The sequence below is a fragment of the Leptonychotes weddellii genome, chromosome 8 (assembly GCF_054177405.1).
Source record: "Leptonychotes weddellii isolate Sample4059 chromosome 8, ASM5417740v2, whole genome shotgun sequence".
NCBI classification, from domain to species: Eukaryota; Metazoa; Chordata; class Mammalia; order Carnivora; family Phocidae; genus Leptonychotes; species Leptonychotes weddellii.
This window is the reverse complement of record NC_138376.1, coordinates 6,256,659-6,279,301: the sequence shown is the minus strand read 5'-3', so window position 1 is coordinate 6,279,301 and position 22,643 is coordinate 6,256,659. Positions and strand designations below refer to the sequence as shown.

The 22,643-nt window shown below is 41.9% G+C and overlaps 1 protein-coding gene across 1 annotated transcript in view; it reads right to left on the bottom strand.

The window, feature by feature from the left end:
* Positions 1-287: 287 nt before the first annotated feature.
* MBOAT1 (membrane bound glycerophospholipid O-acyltransferase 1) overlaps positions 288-22,643 on the bottom strand; it is a 98,013-nt gene continuing 75,657 nt past the window's right edge. The window contains exons 5-12 of the mRNA XM_081827615.1: positions 19,268-19,323; positions 17,217-17,271; positions 15,577-15,760; positions 13,010-13,202; positions 7,824-7,927; positions 5,203-5,267; positions 2,763-2,895; positions 288-644 (exon numbers count right to left, since the gene is read on the bottom strand). Coding sequence (XP_081683741.1) covers positions 489-644; positions 2,763-2,895; positions 5,203-5,267; positions 7,824-7,927; positions 13,010-13,202; positions 15,577-15,760; positions 17,217-17,271; positions 19,268-19,323 — 946 coding nt within the window. The 3' untranslated portion in view covers positions 288-488. The remainder of the gene's footprint in view (positions 645-2,762; positions 2,896-5,202; positions 5,268-7,823; positions 7,928-13,009; positions 13,203-15,576; positions 15,761-17,216; positions 17,272-19,267; positions 19,324-22,643) is intronic.

Sequence of the window (22,643 nt, the reverse complement as noted above, 5' to 3'; positions counted from 1 at the left end):
CGGCAGGGAGTCTGCTTCTCCCTCTGATCCTACCCCCTCTCATGTGCTCTCTCTCATTCTCTGTCAAATAATAAATAAAATCTTTATAAAAAAAAATAAATAAAGTTTCATTGGGCGCCTGGGTGGCTCAGTCGGTTAAGCGCCTGCCTTTGGCTCAGGTCGTGATCCTGGAGTCCCAGGATCGAGTCCCGCATCGGGCTCCCTGCTCGGCGGGGAGTCTGCTTCTCCCTCTGACCCTCTCCCCTCTCATGCTCTCTCTCTCAAATAAGTAAATAAAATCTTAAAAAAAACAGAAAAGGAGATGTATTGCTGTGTGTCTGATGGGATCCCTGGGATAACCATGTCCTCCCAAAGCTGTCTATGGACATTTTCACGTCGAAGCTGTATTTAGAAATTCTTAATACCGAGTGATCCAATTAACCAACTCCTAAGTCAAACACAGGGAAGACAGAACAGTGTACCAAACAGCAACTGAGAAGGATGGAAACTCACTTGTATAAGCTGATGGTTGGCTCAACTGCCAACATGACAAAGGGTGCAACGGTGTAAGAGACAGCCAGCTGAGTGACTGCCCAGGTGACCACATCATACACAACCTTGAGGGCTCTTGAGGAAAGGAAGTAACATCTGTAGTTGTTCCTCACCTGCAAGCCAAGGAAGCCGGGGGCGGGTATGAAAAATAGAAACAACTTTTATTTTGTGCATGTAGGCATTATACTTCAGGAATACAGGTGATCAAAAGTACCACTGTGGTTTTTATTATTATCAATATATATATTTATGTCCACTGTAGACAAATGTTCAAAGAACAAAGAACTAAACAAAAAAAGAATTTACTTTTTGACCTCTCCTCAGAGAAAAGTACTGTTTACAAACTTGGCAAATATCCTTCCAAGCCTTTCTCTATTCATGCATATCCATATTTGTATTTTCACTGAGGGCACGGATTTTCTAGCCTGTTTTTTTCATTTAGGAATGGGTCAAAAATCTTATTCCATGTCAGGAAATATTAATCTGATATAATTTTAATTATGGAAAAGTTAGCTTTTCCATAGTTAATTTGTAGGTCTTCTGACATATGGGACTAGCTTTGCCTCCAGAAAGACACCTAATTCCAAGGCCCAGGAACCAAAGCCAGAGCTAAAACAATGGCTGGCTTAGAGGCAGGTTAGCCCCAAAGCAGGAAAGGCTTCCCGAGGCTGCCTTGGTAGGTTACAAACTCCTTCTTGGCCCCAGGTTCAAGATACTGCCAGAGCTCCATCCATGGGGGATGCATGAGAGGTATCAGAAAGCCCATAAGACACTTCATTACTGAGTTCATTCTCCTGGGAATCCTGTTCTATCAACCCTCTCCATCCCCCTACCTACCTCATTTGTGAAAAATATGTCCAGGCCATCCAAAAGAAAGGCTTTATATAAATCAATGCTTTTATACCAACTGAGATCACAGAGCTAAAGACATCTTCAGGAATAATACTCTGGATATATTAATAAACAAAATTTTGGTCCCTGTTTTAGTTTGTCCTGGTCATCTGCTCTTTACATTTCTTTTATAATCCAAGTAGGTAGATAAATGGGAGAAGAGAAAAGGTGTTCTTTGTTTCCCATGTACAATATATACTTTACTTTTAAAAGTAAACTCAATTATCATTCTTATTCACACATATACTCCAGCAAACATTCACCTAGCTAAAACAGGAATTCCGTGGGGAAGGGACTCTTGTTCACTGTGGTATCCCAGTGCCTAGAACCCAAACTGGCACACAGGCGGGCTCCTGAAATATTCATAGAATACATGAATTACAGAACGAGTGAATAGCTCTGTTGGGGCTCCTAAATTCACACCCAAAATATAGTTTGACAAATGTCATTAGAAATTCCTGGCACCTGAATTAGGAAAGCCACAATCATTATCAAATTGCAACTAAATCAATACAAAACTCTATTTGACAATCGGAGCACGCGGAGTTGTAATGACTTACATACATGCTCATCTCATTCTTTAAGGACAGGCATATTTTTTATGTCTTTATCATCCTGCTCTACAACCAGCAGATGATAGGAACACTCTAGGACAAACTGAAGGCTACCCCAAAAAACCTAGAGAACCGAATTTATAAAATTCACAAAGAATTTCACACGAACTAATTTACTGGATCAGGCACAAGAACATGAAAAGTTAGAGCAATCTCGAACAACACAGTTCCTATGGCTACAATTTTACTGTATGCACAGACTGTGAATTATTTCTAAGCTTAGGATAATGAACTGAGAAATTAAGATGAGTATAAGCAAAATGAAAGCCTACAGAGCCTCAATTACTAATCTTCATCTGTAATCGGTAGACTTTCTGTTTAATGATTAAAAATTTTTTCAGCCTCTATAGAAATGGGGCCCCTGGGTGGTTCAGTCAGTTGAGCATCCAACTCTTGGTTTCGGCTCAGGTCATGTACTCAGGGTTGTGGGATCAAGCCCCACGTCAGGCTCCAAGCTTAGCACAGAGTCTGCTTGTCCTTCTCCCTCTACCCCCCGCCCCCACTCATGTGCTCGCTCTCTAAATCTTCAAAAAATTTTTTTTCATCTCTTAAGGTATTAAACACTCATTACTCCTAAAATTCCTTTTTGCAAACACCGTCTGTGAATAACATGAAAACAGTTCATTTTATGGCCAAAAATTCCTATATATTGAAGGAGTTCTCTAATGACAAACACAGAGGCATCAGATTATTAAGGAAAAGATCCTACAACCAAAAGCAGCTTACCGTTCTGGCTGCTACTGTGATGAGGATTCCAGTTAAGAAGGTAAAATAGTATCCAGGATAGACACCATGCCACAAGGCAGACAAGACAAAGGTTAGCACCGTGGGGTACCATGGAACCCGTTCATAGCATACTCTATGAAGAGAGGAAGGCACGAGTCACAGGTCAGACCAAAAGCATCTACCTACACTTGTGTCTTCAGACCAAAATCATCTGATCAGTCCCCTATTGGGGACTTGCAATGCAATCCCAGCTGCCTGAACTCCACATCCTGAATGCTACCAGACAGGCCAGTCACAGTCCAGTCATTTGGGGAGAGGAATATGAAGTTGTAATCTACATGAAACTAAATGATCTAGACACCATCATACTATGTTTAATAAAAGTCCGAGTAGACACCATCATACTATGTTTAATAAAAGTCCAAGTGGTCACTCTATACAATAGGAGCTCCTGCCTTATAGGAGCTTACTCCACCAATACCCTAATCTACTGGGAGTACTTATGGATAAGTGCCACTGGCACTAAAAATTTTAAAATCAGGATAGCCTCTTTAGAATATCCTCAATTCATCTTTCCAACCTGGCCCCCATGCCACCCAACTAGGCAGTGCTGCAAACCCTTTCATCTCTCTTGGCAATGACTCCAGCCCAAAATCAATGTGTCGGCTACTGACTTTTCAGCTCTTCCAGTGTCCGTTGGATTTCAATCCATGAGTTTGCTTTAAACAGTGATATTGTGAGGATCTAGAAATTGTCTGCAAAGACCTTGGAGATCTTTGACGCTTGGTTGTTTATTAAAGCAAATTCAATCTACAAATGGCCAATGGCACTATGTGGCTTACTAAACAAGAGCACCCAAATAAAAAATAAGATAGGATTTCAAAGAGTTAACACCAATCCAGCTCTGTATGGGTTGTCAAAAGTAACTGATTTGAACCCAAACTAAGGATTATGGCTCCCTTTTCATACAAAGAAAGAGAAAGAATTTGGGGAGAGAAACACAGGACTGGGAAGCCACTTGCAATGTTTCTTTGAAATGGGGTAGTTTGCCCAGGTATTTGTTTCTTACACTCTGTATCTTTAGTACAAATAAGACATTTCATTTTCTAAAATGACTTTTTAAAATTCTTTTTATTTATAATGTGCTCATGTATGTTCAGTCATCTTAGAACATAAACTCCTAATGGAGACAGTAGGACTCTTGGTACATTGGGATTACCCAATATACAGAAATAGAGTTTTATGCTAAAATTATTGACAAAATACAGGGTGCCTGGGTGACTCAATTGGTTAAGCATCTGCCTTCGGCTCAGGTCATAATCCCAGGGTCCTGGGATCGAGTCCTGCATTGGGCTCCCTGCTCAGCGGGGAGCCTGCTTCTCCCTCTCCCTCTGCTACTACTCCTGCTTGTGCTCCCTCACTCTCTTTAAAGATTTAAATCTTTAAAAATAAAAGTGAAAAGAATAAAAATTATTGACAAATTTAATAGCAATAATAGGTGCAAATTTTCTAAAATTGCATGTTCAGATCAACTTTCGGACAACGGTGCATGAGCTTACTTTGGAGGTGTTACTATTGTCTCTTACCCCCATGTTGTGACCCGTGAAAAATGCTGTGGATCAAAACCAGAATCTCTAGCCTCATAGTTTCATACTCTCCCTGCACTCATGAGATAGGAATATTCACTAGCTAGAGTTTGTTGCTTCAAGGATAGCATATTACACATAATAAAATTTTAAAAAAAAAGAACATAAAAAAAATCAGTTCATGTGAGTTCTGAAAACAAAACAAAACAAAAAAAGGATAGCATATTACTAGTTCTATATTAAGTCATGTTTCCAATTCTGGAACGTGTAGAGAAACAAAAGGACAGAAACATGAACAAAAAACACAAAGTGAAAAAGCATAAATATCTGGCGTACCATAAAGCTTTTAATGCTAGGGATAAATGGAGATCGTCAGTGATCTGATGTCGACATTGACCCTCCTTGACCTTTGAGCAATGTACCCTCCTCTACGTAAGAGGGGGCACAACACACAGGTTAAGAGCCTGGCTCTGGAGACAGTCTGTTGGGGCTCTTCTCTAGTCCTCATTGGCTGTGTGACTCTGGGCAAGTGACATAACCTCTCTTGTGTTTCACGTTCCTCATCTGTAAAATGGGGCTAACTACCAACCTCTCATGGGATTGCTATGACAAGGAAATGAGTGGTTGGTACACGGGAATGGTACTGTGAAGCGATCCACTAAAATAAATATGCTACATTGTAACCTTCTCACATTACTACTTTTCTACTTTTCCATTTCCAGGGCATAGATGTTAATACAAAACAAAAGTGTCAGGTAACACATCATGCCTGGCAGAGCTGCCACTCGTCTGGTGACTCCCATCTAAACATATCCCCATGCCATGAGGAATGAGGTCATTTGTATTTTTCTTACCGCTTCAGCCAAGTAGCTGTCTGAATATTCCAGTTTTCTAAGTACATTTTGAAACTTGTGGCAGTCTAGAAAGAAGAAAATAACACCTATCATTAGCTTTAAAAATACCCCAAGTAATGGAAAGTCGTCCCCAGAATTTCCCTGGTGGCAGATGAGATGTGTAATTTCAACAGAGACTCCTCCATCAAGAGTAGATCAGCTATTCTATCCCACGCAGTAAAATTTTCTGGTATTTATAAGATTTACTTTGCACCAAAACTTGGCTTGCAAAGTCTTAATTTCCCTCAAAATATATTTTCAAATTAGAGGAAAATTGAAGGAATGTCTTGTAGGTTTTTCTTCCACTCTGGTTAAAAAAAATTTTTTTTTTTTTAAGTCATCTGAGTTTTAAAACTAAACACTCTCTCAAAGGGGCTTTGCCACCGGAAAGGTTTAATCATGTCAATTTAGGGCCTTTCTGGAGACAGCCTACATTTGTCATCATTCACTACGTGGCCATCTATAAACTAGGTCAGTCTTGTGAAGGTATTCTACAAATAGCTGCTCAGGTTCAAATGCTTCCAGTTGTATTTAGAATAGTGAGAGATTTCATGCATGAAGGGGTCTCAATACGAAAAAGAAAACAAACATCACCCAACTGGCAATGATATGGGTACCAAAGAAGAGAGATTCTAAAGTAAGCCATCAATTGGGTTTTCTCATTAAATTAAAAAAAATAAAAAATTTTTTAGAAAAAGGTCTTATCAAAGGCTGGTAGTAGAAAGCATAAAGCAAACATTCAAGAACCAGGATTCCTAATAAAGGTGGAAGTGCCCCATTTTTCTCTTTCAACCATAAGAAAATCTTAGACCACATACTGGCTTAACATAGTATGCTTGGAAAGAAGGAGAGAGATGAGAGAGATGGATGGATGGATGGATGGATGGATGGATGGATGGATGGATGGATGGAGTGAGCTATAAATAGATAGAGGATAGATACTGCATTATAACTTTTTATTTCAAAACCCTGAGGGGTGTTATTTATGTCTTCGCTGGCTAATAAAATGTTATATGCACAGCTTCAATGTACCTTACCTAAATCAGACTTCCTTGGTTTTCTTTTAGCTCTTTGCTCTCTATCAACGCTACTAAATATGCAAACTCCCTCCTTCTGGTTTTCTTTAATAATAAAGATAGAACCTAATAACTTAGCCCCTTACTCTGACCACACACCCACAGTGAAAGGACTGTGTCTTGGTGTACTGGTGGGCAGCCAAAGGCAAAGGGGAACCACTGTAAAGGACATGTATCCACAGCGCTCCGAGGCAGCCAGCAGTGATCCAAGACTTTTGAGGAAGAGAAGAATTTTAGTGGGAAAAGGGAACAAAATCATAACACATTTGGACTCTCCTGGATCATCATCTGTATAGAAATGAGAACACTGGGACGCCTGGGTGGCTCAGTCGTTAAGCGTCTGCCTTCGGCTCAGGTCATGATCCCAGGGTCCTGGGATCGAGCCCCGCATCGGGCTCCCTGCTCCACGGGAAGCCTGCTTCTCCCTCTCCCACTCCCCCTGCTTGTGTTCCCTCTCTTGCTGTGTCTCTCTCTGTCAAATAAATAAATAAAATCTTTAAAAAAAAAAAAAAAAGAAAGAAATGAGAACCTTGAAGATTATCTACACTGCTTTCCCAAAAATGAGAAAGGTTGTTCTGGAGGCTGCAACTTGGTTTAAGCCATTTAAGATGAAGAGAAGCCTCAGGCATTAAGAAGGTGGAGAACATCCACCATGTCTCCTTCTGGCCGAGTGTCCACCTAACGGTAAGCAGGTAGTCAGTCTCCACATCCCTGGTTTCTTGCTCTAGATGCATATCCCCTTCTGCTCAGATTCTCCAGTGGCACCTGCCTGCTCTCTGGTGGGTGGAAAACCATGACCAACAGCACATCTGAGTCACCTGGCTAGAGAAGCAGCCCTTCTGTAAGTTGAGAACATTGTCCTTACTCCCACCTAGCAGAAAGGAGGAAAGGGTCAAAGCCTGGGCCTTCCTCTCTGCTCTGAGGGCTCACAATGCCAGGAAAACCAAGAATGATGTGGCCCCAAAGAGCCCACCTCTGAAGATGAGAACATCTTCAGTGCTGTGGTCCATGAACAAAGCCAGAGAAAGACAAAATCCACAGAGAGTCTAGTGGCCTAAAAGCTATGTGCCATGACCATTCTTCGTAAAAGTAAATGGATTAGAAATGGTTCAAAAGGAACCACAGTGAATGCTTGCAATATTAAAAATCTAAATACAGGAGCTTCCTGTCTGTATTGACTGAAGAAAGTAGAAGGTGAAACAAGAGAAAATGACATTTGTACTTTCTAGTTGAGAGAACAGGAATGTAAGCCACAGAAAGATTTTCCTGGCTCTTTTTCAGATTTCTGCATGTCATTCCTTGAACCATTACAACTGTCAAGAAAGTAGGTATCTTTAAAAAACAGGAAAAATTCTAAGACACAGAATGTCCAGGAGGCTGCTGGACCGGGCATGCCCTGATCGCTTTCCCTTGGACACTCTGAGGAAGAGCTTCCAGGGATAACGCAGAGCAAACTATTTGCTTTATTCACCATGGAAGCTTGATTCAAAAGCACAATGAACTCACCTCAATATTCCAGATGTTTAGGTTAGAAAGCAGATCCCAACAGAAATTTCCATTCTTATCCACTCCGCTGAACCCAAAGCCAGCTGCATTATTCACGGCGTCAGCTATGGTTTTTAAAACAACACATTAGGATATGGAACAAAAGTCACATTGCTGCTTTAAAAGATATTAAATGTCTGTCTAGCTTTAAGACTGAGAGATGGGCAGTAGTTTCTCCTTGGAAAAGAAACCAAAACAACTGAAAGGACCTGGTACCATTAGAAATCACAGAAACCTTTTGGGCTCTTTGGTGGGCTTAATTTTTATTCATTCATTTTTATTCATTCACTAGCACTTAGTGAGCACCTGCTAAGTCAGAAGGCACGAGATGCTCCTAAAAACGCAAAATGAGATATAATAAAAGAAAAATGAACCGGAACAAAGCAACAGGATTTAGTGACCCACTTGATGGAAGGGGAGAAAGGGAAGAAGGTAAACATACATCTAAGCTCAGAAGCAGAGGCCAGAAGAAAGAGGGGACCCAGAGGACTTGGACAGGTCCAAGAGCTGTCATTAAAGCTCTCACGACAAGAACGGATTGCATTAAAAGTCAGGAGGAAAACCAGTTCTGAAAGAGAAATTGGAGCTCATTCTGGACATAGTAAGCATGACATGCCAGTAGGTATCAGCCAGGGCTGCCAAGATACAGTTAGAAAAGTTTAGAGCACAAGACAAAGAGCAGAGCTAGAGATGTGAATTTGGGGCCAGCCACCACGGAGACCACACGTGGACCCAATTACCAAAGCATCCTACCCATAGTCAGTTTGAGAAAGCTCCCATTTCCATCTTTATTCCACTTCACGGAACTATAAGAAAATGTCCCCCTGCAGTGAGTATAACATTTCTAATTCCTTAACTATGCAATGTTGTAATCAAATAGAGACCTGATGAAATCAACATACTTTTATTATGATGACCAAAAAGGCTAATTGTCTCTTTTCACTTAGTTCAAGTTAATTCTGTTAGAATATTTTCTTTAAAAAAGAAACTTCACCCAAAAAAACAAATAATCCAATTAAAAAATGGGCAGAAGACATGAACAGACATTTCTCCAAAGGAGACATCCAGATGGCCAATAGCCACATGAAAAGATGTTCAACATCACTCATCATCAGGAAAATGCAAATCAAAACTACAATGAAATATCACCTCACACCTGTCAGAATGGCTAAAAAACACAAGAAACAACAAGTATTGGTGAGAATGTGGAGAAAAAGGAAGCCTCCTAACAACCCTATGCTAACTATACTGGAATTAAAATAAAAAATAAACTAAATCACAGCACTGTAAGGCCTTAGATCTGGGAAGATCTTAGAGAACTCTTTCTTGAGGCACTATTCATTCTTTCCCATAGAAGTTCAGGTCCAGCTCCAGAGCAACTTCTGAAGGGTTACTCTAAAGAAAAACAACCTGTTCTAGGTTTGTCTCCTTTCCTTTTGGCATAGTTGGTGAATTAACACTGTTTATTTTATGCCTGGCTTCACTGGGAAATGATCTAGTTTCTTTTAGAAGGAAGGATGAGAATTACTGAGAGCTGCTAGGTCATTCTCCCAAGCCAACAGGATGGAAACTCAGTGGAAAAGGAAAAGAACAACGAAGCAGGGGGTGAGCCCGTTAAGAAACGAAGTTTTAAATGTGTGGGAAGAAACTGTCAATGACAAGATAAGCTGAACCGGGAGAAGAGGAACCCTTTGGGGTCTGTTTTGGACACAAAAACCAAGGGCTGGCCGGACAGTATGGGACCAGCAGCCCTTCAATTCCCCCTCCTACCTCCAGGCTCGCCTAAAACCCAGAACAACAACTTCTCGTTCGGGTGCCCACAATCTTCCCAGGACTTTATAAAGCACTCTCCAAGCATTCTCATTCAGCACTCCCAGCGGGGTGTGAAGATGCCAGGGGAGGGCGAGCTCTAGAGGCAGAGCCCCTGGCTTCTGGGTCTCCGCTGAGCAACATACTGAACGTATGGCCTCGAGAGAGTTGTCTATCATCTAGAAACCCATTCCCTTGATAAGAAAATGGGTATGAGCATGGTACCTATCTCAAAGCCACGTTGGAAGAATTAAATGAGGCATGTATGGTGCTCCTGGCGAAGTGCCTAGCCCAAGTTAGCCCTCGAGAAATGTTCGCTGTTCTCCCAGACCCATCTTGCCAAGGCTTAGTGATGCTAACATTCGGCTCACTCAGGTGGTCAACAGCGCCAGGCTCTGAATGCTAGAAAGGATTCTGATCCCACCATCTGAGTGACTAGGAGTCACTCCGAAAGACAAAGGAAGGACCAGAAGGGTGGCTCTCAGAGGCTGCGTCGAGAGGCTGGGGACGTGCTTGCTCCCCGTCGTGCATTTCACCACCGTTTATCCAAGATGTGGTTTTGTGTCTGAGCAGTTAGAGGTTCTAAGTTCACCAGCCCCAAACTGCCTTTACTTGTATTGTCTATTGTATTATTACAGATAAATTAACTTGGACACCCATATTTTGGAGGTTGTGATCCTTGGAACACAGCCCAGGCTGAAGTTGAGTCTCACTAATCAGTACTAATTGGGGAAAACAACCAGAATTTTACAATAAGTCCAAAGAAAATTGCCTTAATTATTTCAATATAAACAGTAACGAGAGCGAGGCTAACACGGTGGAGGCTCAGCTGAGATTCATGAAGAGACTAGCTTTAAGGATTAAATTCATAATCACGTAGAATTAGTGCATCAATTATATGTAAATGATGTTTTAAGGAACTGGATAAAACAATTATTCGGTTAAGCAGTTTAAATAATCCCGGTTAGACTATTCATTGCTTCTTTATTCATAAATGATACAAAGGTTAATTTCAGACCAGCCCGTGCAATCTAAACTGTAACAAAGTTCGAACTGAGGCCGTACAAATTAATGAAGTATTTCTCCTGAAGCTACCTCCCCAACCCCCGCAAAAGAAAAGATAAATGGAAAGGGGTATAGAAAAGAGCCAAGCCCACGGAGAAAGCTACCCACAGAAAAGGATGCTCCCAGTATCCAGGGCACTCCCAAAATGGCAGAACGATGCCAGACGCCCCCCGTTGCCTAGAACCCCCTCCCCACCCACGCCCCCACCAGCACAACCCACCTCGAGTTAGACTTTCCCTAGGAGGCCATGCAGGGCCTTGCTTTCCTCCTAAAGCGGGAGCTGATTTAGTCCAGAAGCCAGCCCTTAAGCCCTAGGATACGGAATATGGGAAATATGGGAGCGGGAGAGGTAGGGAGAGGAGAGAGAAAAGGAAGGGTAAGTGAAGACGTAGAAGGCAGCCAAGGGGAGTGAGCTGTTATCTCTTCCTCTCTCTCTCTCTCTCTCTCTCTCTCTCTCATTCTCTCATTTGCAAACACACACACTCAGGTTAGAGCAAAGTGAAAATATTAAGTATTTCACGTAGGAAAATAAGCCTGGTGCTCCAAGCTGGGTTCCAACTATAGTATGTATCATGCCTACCTACTGAAGAAATTATCATTCTTAAGTCATAAAGCAAGTGCAGAAAGAGGAATAGGCTCTTGAAGCCTTCCAAAACAACCGGGCTCTATTCACCATCCCCTCTGGATTGTTGGCGTTGGGACACCTCGCCACATTCCTGCCTGGTCGGCATGCCTGTCCCCGTGCCCACGGACTGTTAACAATTCTGACGGCAGAGAAGAGGGCTTACTCACCTTTGCATTCCTCCTGGCACAGAACCTGGTGCGTGACAAAAACTCCCTGAATTGAACCAAAGGTGACAGACAAAACTTCCCACGCTGCAAATGTTTTAAAAGCCCTCAGTTCGATCTTTCTGGCCAAGTGTCACATAAATACCACACTGGACTGAACCTCTCCCTGAACATTTCGACCTTTAAAAATAATTTAGACCAGGACTTGGGGAATGAAGAGTTATTTTTTTTTAATGGGTACAGCGTTCCTGTTTGGGGTGATGGAAAATTCCGTTCTGAAGATGGAATAGCAGCAACGGTTGCACAAGACTGTGAATGAACTTCATGCCACTAAGCTGTACACTAGAGATGGTTAAAATAATAAACTCTGGGGCGCCTGGGTGGCTCAGTTGGTTAAGCGACTGCCTTCGGCTCAGGTCATGATCTCAGGGTCCTGGGATCGAGTCCCGCATCGGGCTCCCTGCTCAGCGGGGAGCCTGCTTCTCCCTCTGCCTCTCTCTCACTCTCTGTCTCTCAGGAATAAATAAATAAAATCTTAAAATAATAATAATAATAATAATAATAATAATAATAATAAACTCTGTGTTCTATCTTATCATAATAAAAAGTAAAAAAGTAATTTAGTAGCTACCAGCTTTAATTCGGGGATAAAAACTTGGAGCGTGAAATGAGAGAAAAGGAACTCAATTAAGTGCTATGCCTTCACTCATGGAACACAGGCTAAGCACTAGGCGCTGAGTTTAATCATCTGTTTGACTTAATAAACCAAATCAGGGCTCCCTGACATCAAGCCCCAGGTCACCGTCAGCTAAGAACTTAACTTTCCATTCCTGAGCTGCCGTGCCTTATCAAAAATGCCTTACCCGCTCCTGGTAAGTAAATAGGAGGACTTAGTGCTCACTCCAGCAAAGCTTTAAACTTTTCCAGTCTAAAACAGTTTGAAAGGAAAGAGAAAAACAAATCAAGTTGAACTTTCTACCTTAAAAAAAAAAAAAGTCACCTGAAGTCAGTTTCTAAGGCATAAATCTTAACCAACAATTTTTTTTTTAACCAACAAGTTCTTAAAGAAAAAGTGTGACCCTAAACCAGCACACGTTTTGGTACATTTTTTTAAGCATGTCCCCTCTGTTATTCATGACCCAGAAAAATGACAAACAGATCATTCTGGAATTTTCCCCTAACTTTCCACTGTACTAATGGGCAGCTTTGATTGGTGGAGGAAGCTTCCGAGTTTGCACATCTGTTAATAACGTTGAGTTGAAGCAACAGCTAGGACCGCTTTTCTCTTATCAGGGATAATTGAGCTTATGGATGGCGGGACACAGGGGTGCTTTGCTGGAAAGTACAAAATGATATTGGCTCAGCTACCTGCATCATGCACTGAACTTTTTTTTGGTTAGGGGATCCACAATGCTGTTCTGGGTAGGCCATCCAAGGAGCCTCCCTCTTCCCTCATTCACTCAGGGCCATTCCATCAAACGTACCTAATGTCCAGGCAAAGTAATACTTGGGCTTTGAGGCTTGCATGACAATATATAAGTAGCAGAGTCGAGTCAGAAAGTTTGCTTTATGAACAAACCAGTCATCGACCAGGCAGGTGACAGGGAAGGACTTCGTGAGCGTCAAAAACAGGAGGAGAGACACCAAGGTCATGCACAGCTTGTGTTTCACAGCTCTCTGAAAATGTGGAAAAAATCAGGGTAACCATGCAAGACTCCCATATGAGGAAAACAATTTCAGCAAGGGTACCTTAGGGACAAAGCGGTTCCAATAGCTGCTTTGGTAATACTCCTTACAAGGAGCGGCAACAGGCACTCCTAGGACACAAACTGGATGCTGGGCTTAGGGGCTAAATGCAAGAAAACTATTACCAGCACATTCTACTGACAAAAGGAAGGTAGTTTGTTCTTTGGTTTTTTTTTTTTAAGATTTTATTTATTTCTCTGAGAGAGAGAGAGAGAGCACGAGCAGGAGGAGGGTCAGAGGGAGAAGCAGGCTCCCGCTAAGCAAGGAGGCAGGACTCGATCCCAGGACCCCAGGACCATGACCTGAGCTGAAGGCAGCTGCTTAACTGACCGAACCACCCAGGTGCCCCCAAAAGGAAGGTGGTTTTATTACCCAAAACATCAGAGAAAGAGCATTACTGGAGCACCTGGGTGGCTCAGTCGTTAGGGAGCCTGCTTCTCCCTCTCCCACTCCCCCTGCTTGTGTTCCTGCTGTCTCTGTCAAATAAATAAATAAAACCTTTAAAAAAAAAAAAAAGAGCATTATAGAGTGCAATCTTCCATCAGAAAGGAATAACAATTTGCCTTCTACTTCTGTTGCCAGCAGAGTTAAGGAAATAGGTCTGAATCACCACAAGGAGGACAGAGGCTTAAGCTAGTAAGGATTCTGTGCAAGTTTTAAAATGCCTGAGCCAGGACATGAGCAGGTAATGGAGAGTTTTAGAAAGCCTTCCAGGATGGTTTACATGTAGTCTGCTCTAACATTAAGATGCACTGACATTTTAAATGCCTCTGGACCGAGTGATTTTGCCCAGTTTTCCCGACATTCCAGGGAATGTCTTTTAACATCAATAGAACTATAGTTCCCAGTTTTATAAAAACAGGCCACTTTCTGGGTGGGGCACCTGGGTGGCTCAGTCCGTTAAGCATCCAACTCTTGATGCTGGCTCAGGTCGTGGGTCGGGAGATCGAGCCCAGTGTCAGGCTCCGCACTCAGTGCCAAGCCGGCTTAAGAGTCTCTCCCTCCCCCTCTGCCCCTCCCCCGACTCAGGCTTGCACTCTCGTGCACTCTCTCCATCAGATAAATAAGTCTTAAAAAAAATAAAAATAAAAACAGGCCACATTTTTTGTAATATGGGGATAGTAACAGCACCTCTCAGAGCGGCTTGAGGTTCAGGTGACTGAATATTTGCCAGGTACCCAGCATCGGGCTCCCAGTCAAGTGCTCACCATGCGTGGCTGCGATTATCGACAACACACTGGGGAGGCACCAGCCTGGGAGTGCCAGCCGCCTCCCCCCGATGTGCCTTTAGCCAAAATATCATCTGACCGCTTCACTTTCTCTGTGCACAAAAATGCAAGAGTCTCCCCGGGGAGTGATATTAAGACTCTGTGATCATATTCTCTAAATAAGAGCATGGAAACACCAGAGCACTACCATGGCGGATTCTGCCAATAAACTCCTGTGAGTACTTCGATGTCTCATGGCCATGGTGACCTCACTCCCACATTGTTTCAATGACGCAGGAAGAGCTGACAGTTGACAAACCATACACTGCTGGACACCTGTGTTCAGACAGTCAAAAACTATCTGAAAATTCATGCTTAGTAAGTCACTTAAATTTTCAAATAATTTTGCCTAGATTTTAGCATTTACAAAGTATTTAACTCAGTCATCCTGATTTTCTCCTTTTTCCAATTTTCCCTCTTCCTTCAACTAATTACAAACGTCCCTTAAATATAGGATATTGGACCTGAATAAATTCAGCATATTTGTCAAGTTCGACATGTTATCCTAATGCTGACTAATCTGAAATTAATAAAATCCAAGTTAAGATTAAAATAGGATTTCCAAAAAACCATCTTAAACTCTCCAAATCAGTAAAACTAATCTTTAAGCATGCCAACATAAAACAGGTTTCCCACACAAGAAGCAGGCTCTGCAATAAAAAAAAAAAAAAAATCACATTTTTTCTGGTTCCAACTCCCTCCCCATCCCCCTTTCATGACATTATCCTTTGGCTGGATATGAATTTCTATTCATAAAGACAAAAAAGCACTCATAAATCCGAATGTGTTAACCAGCACAGTGCTGAGCACACTGTAAGCATTAAATATTGGCAGGTTGACCTAGTGGATCGATTCTTTAATATTTCCAGCCCATGAGCTCCGCTGTGAGGGAAACGGGGTTGGGGGGAGTTACTGGCCAAGCTTTCTGGTAAACTGTTTGGCTTTTTAATTAGAACAATTACTAGTGAGAGTCAGCCCTGGCAACGGAGCTCTATTCTTCTGGAGCTCTGGGTAAATACTTGGCACTAAACACTTACAGTGGGAGAAGGCTCTGGTAGGCTGTGGAAACCTCTCTGCTTCCAGTTCACTTCCAGCAACTTCGTGTGTATGTGTCTCCCCTCAATAAAGGCTATATAATCCTTGAAATTGTTGCAAGGGCCAGCTATGACACTCATGAAGTTGAGAAGGTAGCTTAAGTATTCCAAAAAAGAGGGTTTTACTCTGTGAAAATAAAGTGAAAAAAAATTGAAAAGCCTTCAGTCTTGGATTTTTCTCTGAGATCCACAGGTCATCCAATCCTAAACACAGGCGTTGTCTTTGTAGATGATAACACATGACGTGGTCTTTCTTTGTTCCGGTTCTCTCAAAATCCACCTAAGCTAGAAACCTTGTGGAAAGGACAAGTTAATAGAGGTGGGTGGCTCCGAGAAGGTGCAGTGCTCCGTGGCGCCCTCTGCTGGCCGACGGCGGCTACAGACACGGAGGGCGAGGTCCAGGGAAATTCTGAGGCTGGGACGTGCTCTTTCTCAGCAACCTTAGCTGTCTGCAAGAGAGAATGAAGGTAATAAACACCAGGCAGGGATGGGAACCCGACCTAATGTGAGCTGAGCGAGATGCTGTGAAATGGGAAAACTCCCTCCCAACTGCCAAAATAAACACAAAACAAATGATGGGTGGAACCAGTTTCCACTTGAAGAGGACACACAAAAACCACCACTGTAGCAGTCTCCTGTCTGCTTTGGCATCCGGGCACGAGGTCCCCAACCACAGACAAAAGTAGTGGCGGGGAAAAATTCTATAGAGACCAGTTCTAGGTAGTGGTGTTTTAATGGCTTTTAAAGGGGCAGGATAGTATTGTGGGGAAAGGCTCCCTAAAATACCATTGCTAACCAGTCACTGGAATTACGCCCTACAGCATTTACATCCCCACAATACTGAGCAAAGAATCTGATTCATTAGTCTCCTGCAGTGGGTCTCCATTGCTTCGAGTCCCAATCCCTTAATGTGAAAACGAGGCACTCAATCTCCATACCACTCAGGACCCTCTCTTCCTTACCCCTGACTACCTCCTGAAAGTCTCCTATAGGAACCCTCCACCGTGGCTGCCCATCCTTCCCCGATGTGCTACCCCACAAGCCATTTCCATTCCCTGTCAATGTTGTTCTCCTCCCTTACAGCCTCCCTTTCTCCAACACCCACACCAGCCACAGTCTGCCTTCAGCCTGCTTCCTGCTTCCTCCTGCCTTCTGTCTCCTACTCCCCAGCTCACAGTCCTCTCTCCAGCCCTGCTTCCCATCCGTCTTCATAGCCGCATTTAATCATACTGATGTGCACTGATAATTTATTGGGCAGACACATACCCAATAAAAATAACTCTGTAAGAGACCTAACAATGGCAGTGAAGGAGAATCTTGCAAAACTAACAGAATTACAGACCCATGTATTCTCTCGCTCAGCTTCTGGGACTCTATCCCACCGCTATACCCAAACCCCTTTAAAATGACCTAGGAACAGGGTTTGTAAAAGCCAAAGATTGGCAGACAACCCAAGTATCCATCAATAGATTCATTAATAAACACTAATATGACCATATAGTGGAGTTAATCTGCATTGAAAAATGAGGAGGATTTCTAGACGCTGATGTACAAAGGGCTCGAGAATATATTGTTAAACTTACTTCACAGCAAGTCGATGTTGCTCAGCAGAGAGGTCTTCAGCTCTTCGACCTAATCCTATAAAAAAGAAAAAATGTAGAAATAAGATGTTTGAAGTAGAAAATTCTAAAAGAGGCTAATAAAAGTCATTTGAAAAAAAAGTGATTTATTTCACATTTCATTTATTTCATAAATCATAAAATCATTTTTTTAAATGCTCTGGATTCAAGAGCTACCTGCAAGTGCACGTGTGAGGGGGGAAAGTCTCCGCAGGTTCTCGTGAAGAGGGGAGAAAGCAGGGGTTACTCCTATTTAAACTGCATGGTATGACATGGGTCCCAGAGAACTCCCGACATCTCCTCCACTTCTTACCAAAGTACATATGTTTTCACTGCTACGAGAGAGAGAAGCCTGCCTTTGCAGCCTGCACCAGCTCAAAGACCTCTCTGATTAGGCTGGCTGCAGACACCTGCTAGCAACTGAGAGCACGGGTGTGGAATGGGGAAAGGAACCGGGGATTTTCCTCTTCCAAAAACACAGGAAATGTAATCCTGAATGCAGGGAAAACATAAAAGATGTATCAGGTGATTCTTCTTCTTTTAAAATTCATCCATGCCAGAGAAAAACAAAAACAAAATCACCTTTGTGCTTCTCATAAAATTTATGTTAGCTTATAGTTGCAGAAACTGAAGTGTCATCTAATAAGCTATAGACATTGGACTACAAAGCTGTATATCCAGCTAAGACTGATGATGGTCACCAATCATAAAGGCAATTCAGAAAAATGCATAAAGGAAGACAGTGTTTGCTGTTCCCACTACACACAAGAAAAAAAGAAATGACAAATAAACATCTTGCTGCACATAAGGGTTGTTCCAGAAAGTCAGGTAAACTAAGAATGCTTTAAAAAGTAATTTAGGCAAAAAGCCTATTTAAAAAAAAAAGACAGTGTTTTTCTTTTAAAAAAAAATCACACTCACTTTTTTCTAAGATGTCAACAATACATTTCTGGCAATCCTAGAAATTAAACTGATTTTAGCTATTGGTTTATGTGCTAATATTAGTCTATCACCACTACCAACTAGACTTTTAGGTATAAAAACATTTATCAACTCGCCCCGATTTGCCCTGGACTTTTCCAATTTGGGCCCTAAAAGTCTCATGTCCTGGGAAACTGCTCAGTTCTGGACAAACCAGGACAGTTGGTCACCCTAGAAAGACCCCATCCTTGGTATAAAATTACCCAGTTCTCTACAGAATGACTAAATCACCAAGTATGAACTAGGAATACCCAGGGTCAAAACGAAATCAGTTCCCAAGCTTTAAAGAAAAATAAGACTAGCTAACAGAGACTGTAGATCTTCTCAACCTGTTTGCACATAAAGAAGCTTCAACAGTCCGAAAGCATTTGCCAGAACAGTACAAATCTGCAGAGTATACTTTTACTAACTGCACCTGACACCTCTTACACCCATATTGAAATCTTCCACCCGGCTGAAAGTGCCGTCCTCCTTCCCTGGAACCAGGTTTTAAATCATGTAAATCACACTTTCTCGTCATTTTCAGGAAGGGCATGAGCAAAGAAAATGTTCAGTTTTATACAAACAGAAGCTTCTTCCTTCTTCCAAGGAGAAGGGTCAGGCTAATCTCATTAGATAATTTTCCAAGCCAAACAACAAAAACAAAAACACTAAACAAAACAAAACTAGCACTAAAAAAAAAAATGGCTAACCAGCCAATACTATTTTTTATTACCTTGTGAGCTTCTCAGAGTAAACCACAGAAAAAGGATGGCATTTCTTCTCAAGAGATTTGGAAATGAAGGGCAGAGCGCGCCATAAATTTAAAACATTATAAATGTAAACAGAAAACCAACTGTTCTCAGTGTAAATACTTCAGCAAATTTAGATTACAGAAATAATAGCTGTGAAAGTAAAGAGCTTTGATTAAAGAAGCTTGTAAATTTTTGACAAGTTATAGAAGATTTGCCAGCACTTGGCTAAACTCTGGACTATGGGTATAGTCTAAACAAAGAGCTCACTCTCAGAACCGAAAGGAGAGTTGTTTTTCTCACCATCATGAACTTGGAATGCCAAGGTCGTGATCTTCTGTGTGACAATCATCAGAGGCCTAAAAGGAAGACAGAAGAGAATCGATTGGGAGAAGGACCACTAGAAGAAACATTTATTCTATTTCCCTGCATGGTGGTTGTTCATCTTGAAGGCTATTCAATAAAATGAAAAAAAAAAAAAAAAGATGGAATTCAAAAATTCCCTTCCAGATCACTTTAAATAAGTAGATATAACAGCACTGAATGAGAGGACACCAGAAAGCCCCTCTTGCACTGTTCCTCCAAGTGTAACTTCCAGGACCAGCACCATCAGCATCCTCAGGGGTTTGTTAAAAATGCAGACTCTCGCACACTCCATTCCAGAACGAGAAAATGAGGACCTGCATTTTAATAAGACCTCTAGGGAGACTCAGATGCACATTAAAGTATGAGCAGCCCCAGTTTGGGGGATACCTAATTCAGTGCCCCGGTTCCACCTGGATGAGACATATATTCTGGCTTCTTCATCCTAATTGTTCTAACACATGTTCTATTAAAGGTAATTCTTCTATGCACACATAGTAAGACATACTTTTGTAAAATGCAGCCACCTGTCAATAAACCATTTAGTGACAAAAAATAAGACCAATCCTAATTTGAAAAAAAGACATCAAATAAAAGCTTGTCTAAGAAGTGGCACCCATGTCCACAAGGATGCCAAGGTAATTCAACAGAGGCAAGAATAGCTTTTTTTTTTTTTTTAAAGATTTTATTTATTTATTTGAGAGAGAGAGAATGAGAGACAGAGAGCATGAGAGGGAGGAGGGTCAGAGGGAGAAGCAGACCCCCCGCTGAGCAGGGAGCCCGATGCGGGACTCGATCCCAGGACTCCAGGATCATGACCTGAGCCGAAGGCAGTCGCTTAACCAACTGAGCCACCCAGGTGCCCCAAGAATAGCTTTTTAAAATAGTGATGGCACAACTAGATAGCCACATAAAAAGAATACAAAAGTAATTTAAAAATGTATCAAAGGCCTAAATGTAAGAGCTAAAAGTAAAAAACTCTTAGAAGAAAACACAAGCATAAATCTTCATGACCTTAGATTTGGCAATGGTTTCTTAAATGTAACACCAAAAGCACAGGTAACAAAAGAAAAATGTGGATTAAATGGATATTATTGAAACTTAAAATTCTGTGCTTCAAATGACTCACACCACCAAGAAAGTGAAAAGACCTTTCACAGAATGTGTGAATATATGTGCAAGTCATACATCTGATAAGCAACTTGGTACTGGAATATATAAAGAACTCTTACAATAAGAATAAGACAATAACCCAATTTAAAAATGGCCAAAGGATCTGAATGGACATTTCTCTGAAAAAGATACACAAATGGTAAATAAGCAGATGAAAAGATGCTCAACGATAATCAGCCATCAGAGAAATGCAAACCACTTCACAAGCACAAGGATGACTAGCACCAAAAAGGTAACAAGTGTTGGTCAGAAGGTGGAGAACTGGAACCCTCATACGTTCCTGGTGGGAACATTAAAAGGTCCAGCCACTTCAGAAGATCTGGCAGTTTCTTAAAAGGTTAAACACAGAGTGACTGTATAAACAAGCAATTCCACTCCTAGGTATATACCCATGAGAAATAAAAATATATCTACACAAAAACCTGTTTAGAGCAACATTATTCATAATAGCCCAAAAGAAAATACCTAAATGCCCACCAATTGATGAATGAATGAATGAAATGTGGTATGTCTATAAATTAGAATAATATTCAGCAATAAATACAGTGAAGTACTGACCCGTGGTATAATATGAATGGACCTTGAAAACATTATGCTAAGTGAAAGAAGCCAGACATAAAAGTCCTATATTGTATGATTCCATTTATATGAAATAGCGGAATAGGCACATCCACAGAGAAAGTAAATCACTGGCTGCCTAAGGCTGGAGGAATTGGGAAGAAATGAGGACTTATGGCTAATGTATACAGATTTCTCTGGGGGGTGATGAAAATGTAGAATTAATTATGCTAATGGTTGCACCTGTAAATCCACTCTGTGAATATGCTCAAAACCACTGCATTGTGGGGTGCCTGGGTGGCTCAGTCATTAAGCATCTGCCTTCAGCTCAGTTCATGATCCCAGGGTCCTGGGATCAAGCCCCGCATCGGGCTCCCTGCTCCGCGGGAAGCCTGCTTCTCCCTCTCCCACTCCCCCTGCTTGTGTTCCCTCTCTTGCTGTGTCTCTCTCTGTCAAATAAATAAAATCTTTAAAAAAAAAAAAAAACTGCATTGTATTCTCTAAATAGGTGAATTGAAGGATATGTGAATTCTATCTCAACAAAGCTGCAATTTTTATAAATGGCACCTGTTTTTCCAATCGTCCACCCTCATTTAGTACCCTTCATAGCTCCATTCTTGCCCAACCAGACAAGATAAAACCCCACTGCTCAACCATAACATCCTTCAATCCTTCTTAGTCTAGCCTGGTTTTCTGATCCATATTGTTGAGGTTTCCTATTGAATTTGCTGTCTCTGACCCTATGGACTGATGGCCCATTTATATAGGCAGCAAGGACAGCACTCCTGGGATGACCCTGGGATGCCACACTCCCCATGAGCCCACCCCAAGTGTGTGGGAGGATGGGATGGGGCACAGACCATTTTAGGCCAAGTCTGATATGTGACAACTGCACTCTGCCTCTTGTCTGTGAGTCCCTTTTCCTCCTTAATTCCTCCCCTTCGAGTTCCCATATTCCATCTCTGTAAAATAATACACATGCGGGGCACCTGGGTGGCTCAGTCGGCCAAGCCTCCCACTCTTGGTTTCAACTCAGCTCATGATTTCAGGGTCGTGAGATCGAGCCCAGCCAGGGGCTCCACATTAAGCGTGGCGTCTGCTTGAGATTCTCTCCCTCCCACCTGCCCCTCTCCCGGCTCATGCACATTCTCTTTCTCTCTTTCAAATAAATAAAATCTTAAAAAAACCAAATAAAATAACCATGTAACATTTTTAAACTATCAATATAATAAACTATTTTAAAGTACCAACAAATACCCTTTGAAATCTAAACATTTATGCCCAACCTTGTATCTTATTGGCAAAAGCCCAATGGCCACTTTTTGAAACAAGATTCCTAATATCACACAGGAGGCTAGCAGAAGAGAAAGGGAGTCTGACTGCAGAAGGGAAGGACCGCCATGCTCTGCCAGAACTGGTGAGAATTAGGTGTGGCAAAATAGGGAGCCATCCGTAGTTGAAAATAGAGCTACCATATGATCCAGCAATTGCACTACTGGGTATTTACCCCAAAGATACAAAAGTAGGGATCCGAAGGGGTACGTGCACCCCGATGTTTATAGCAGCAATGTCCACAATAGCCAAA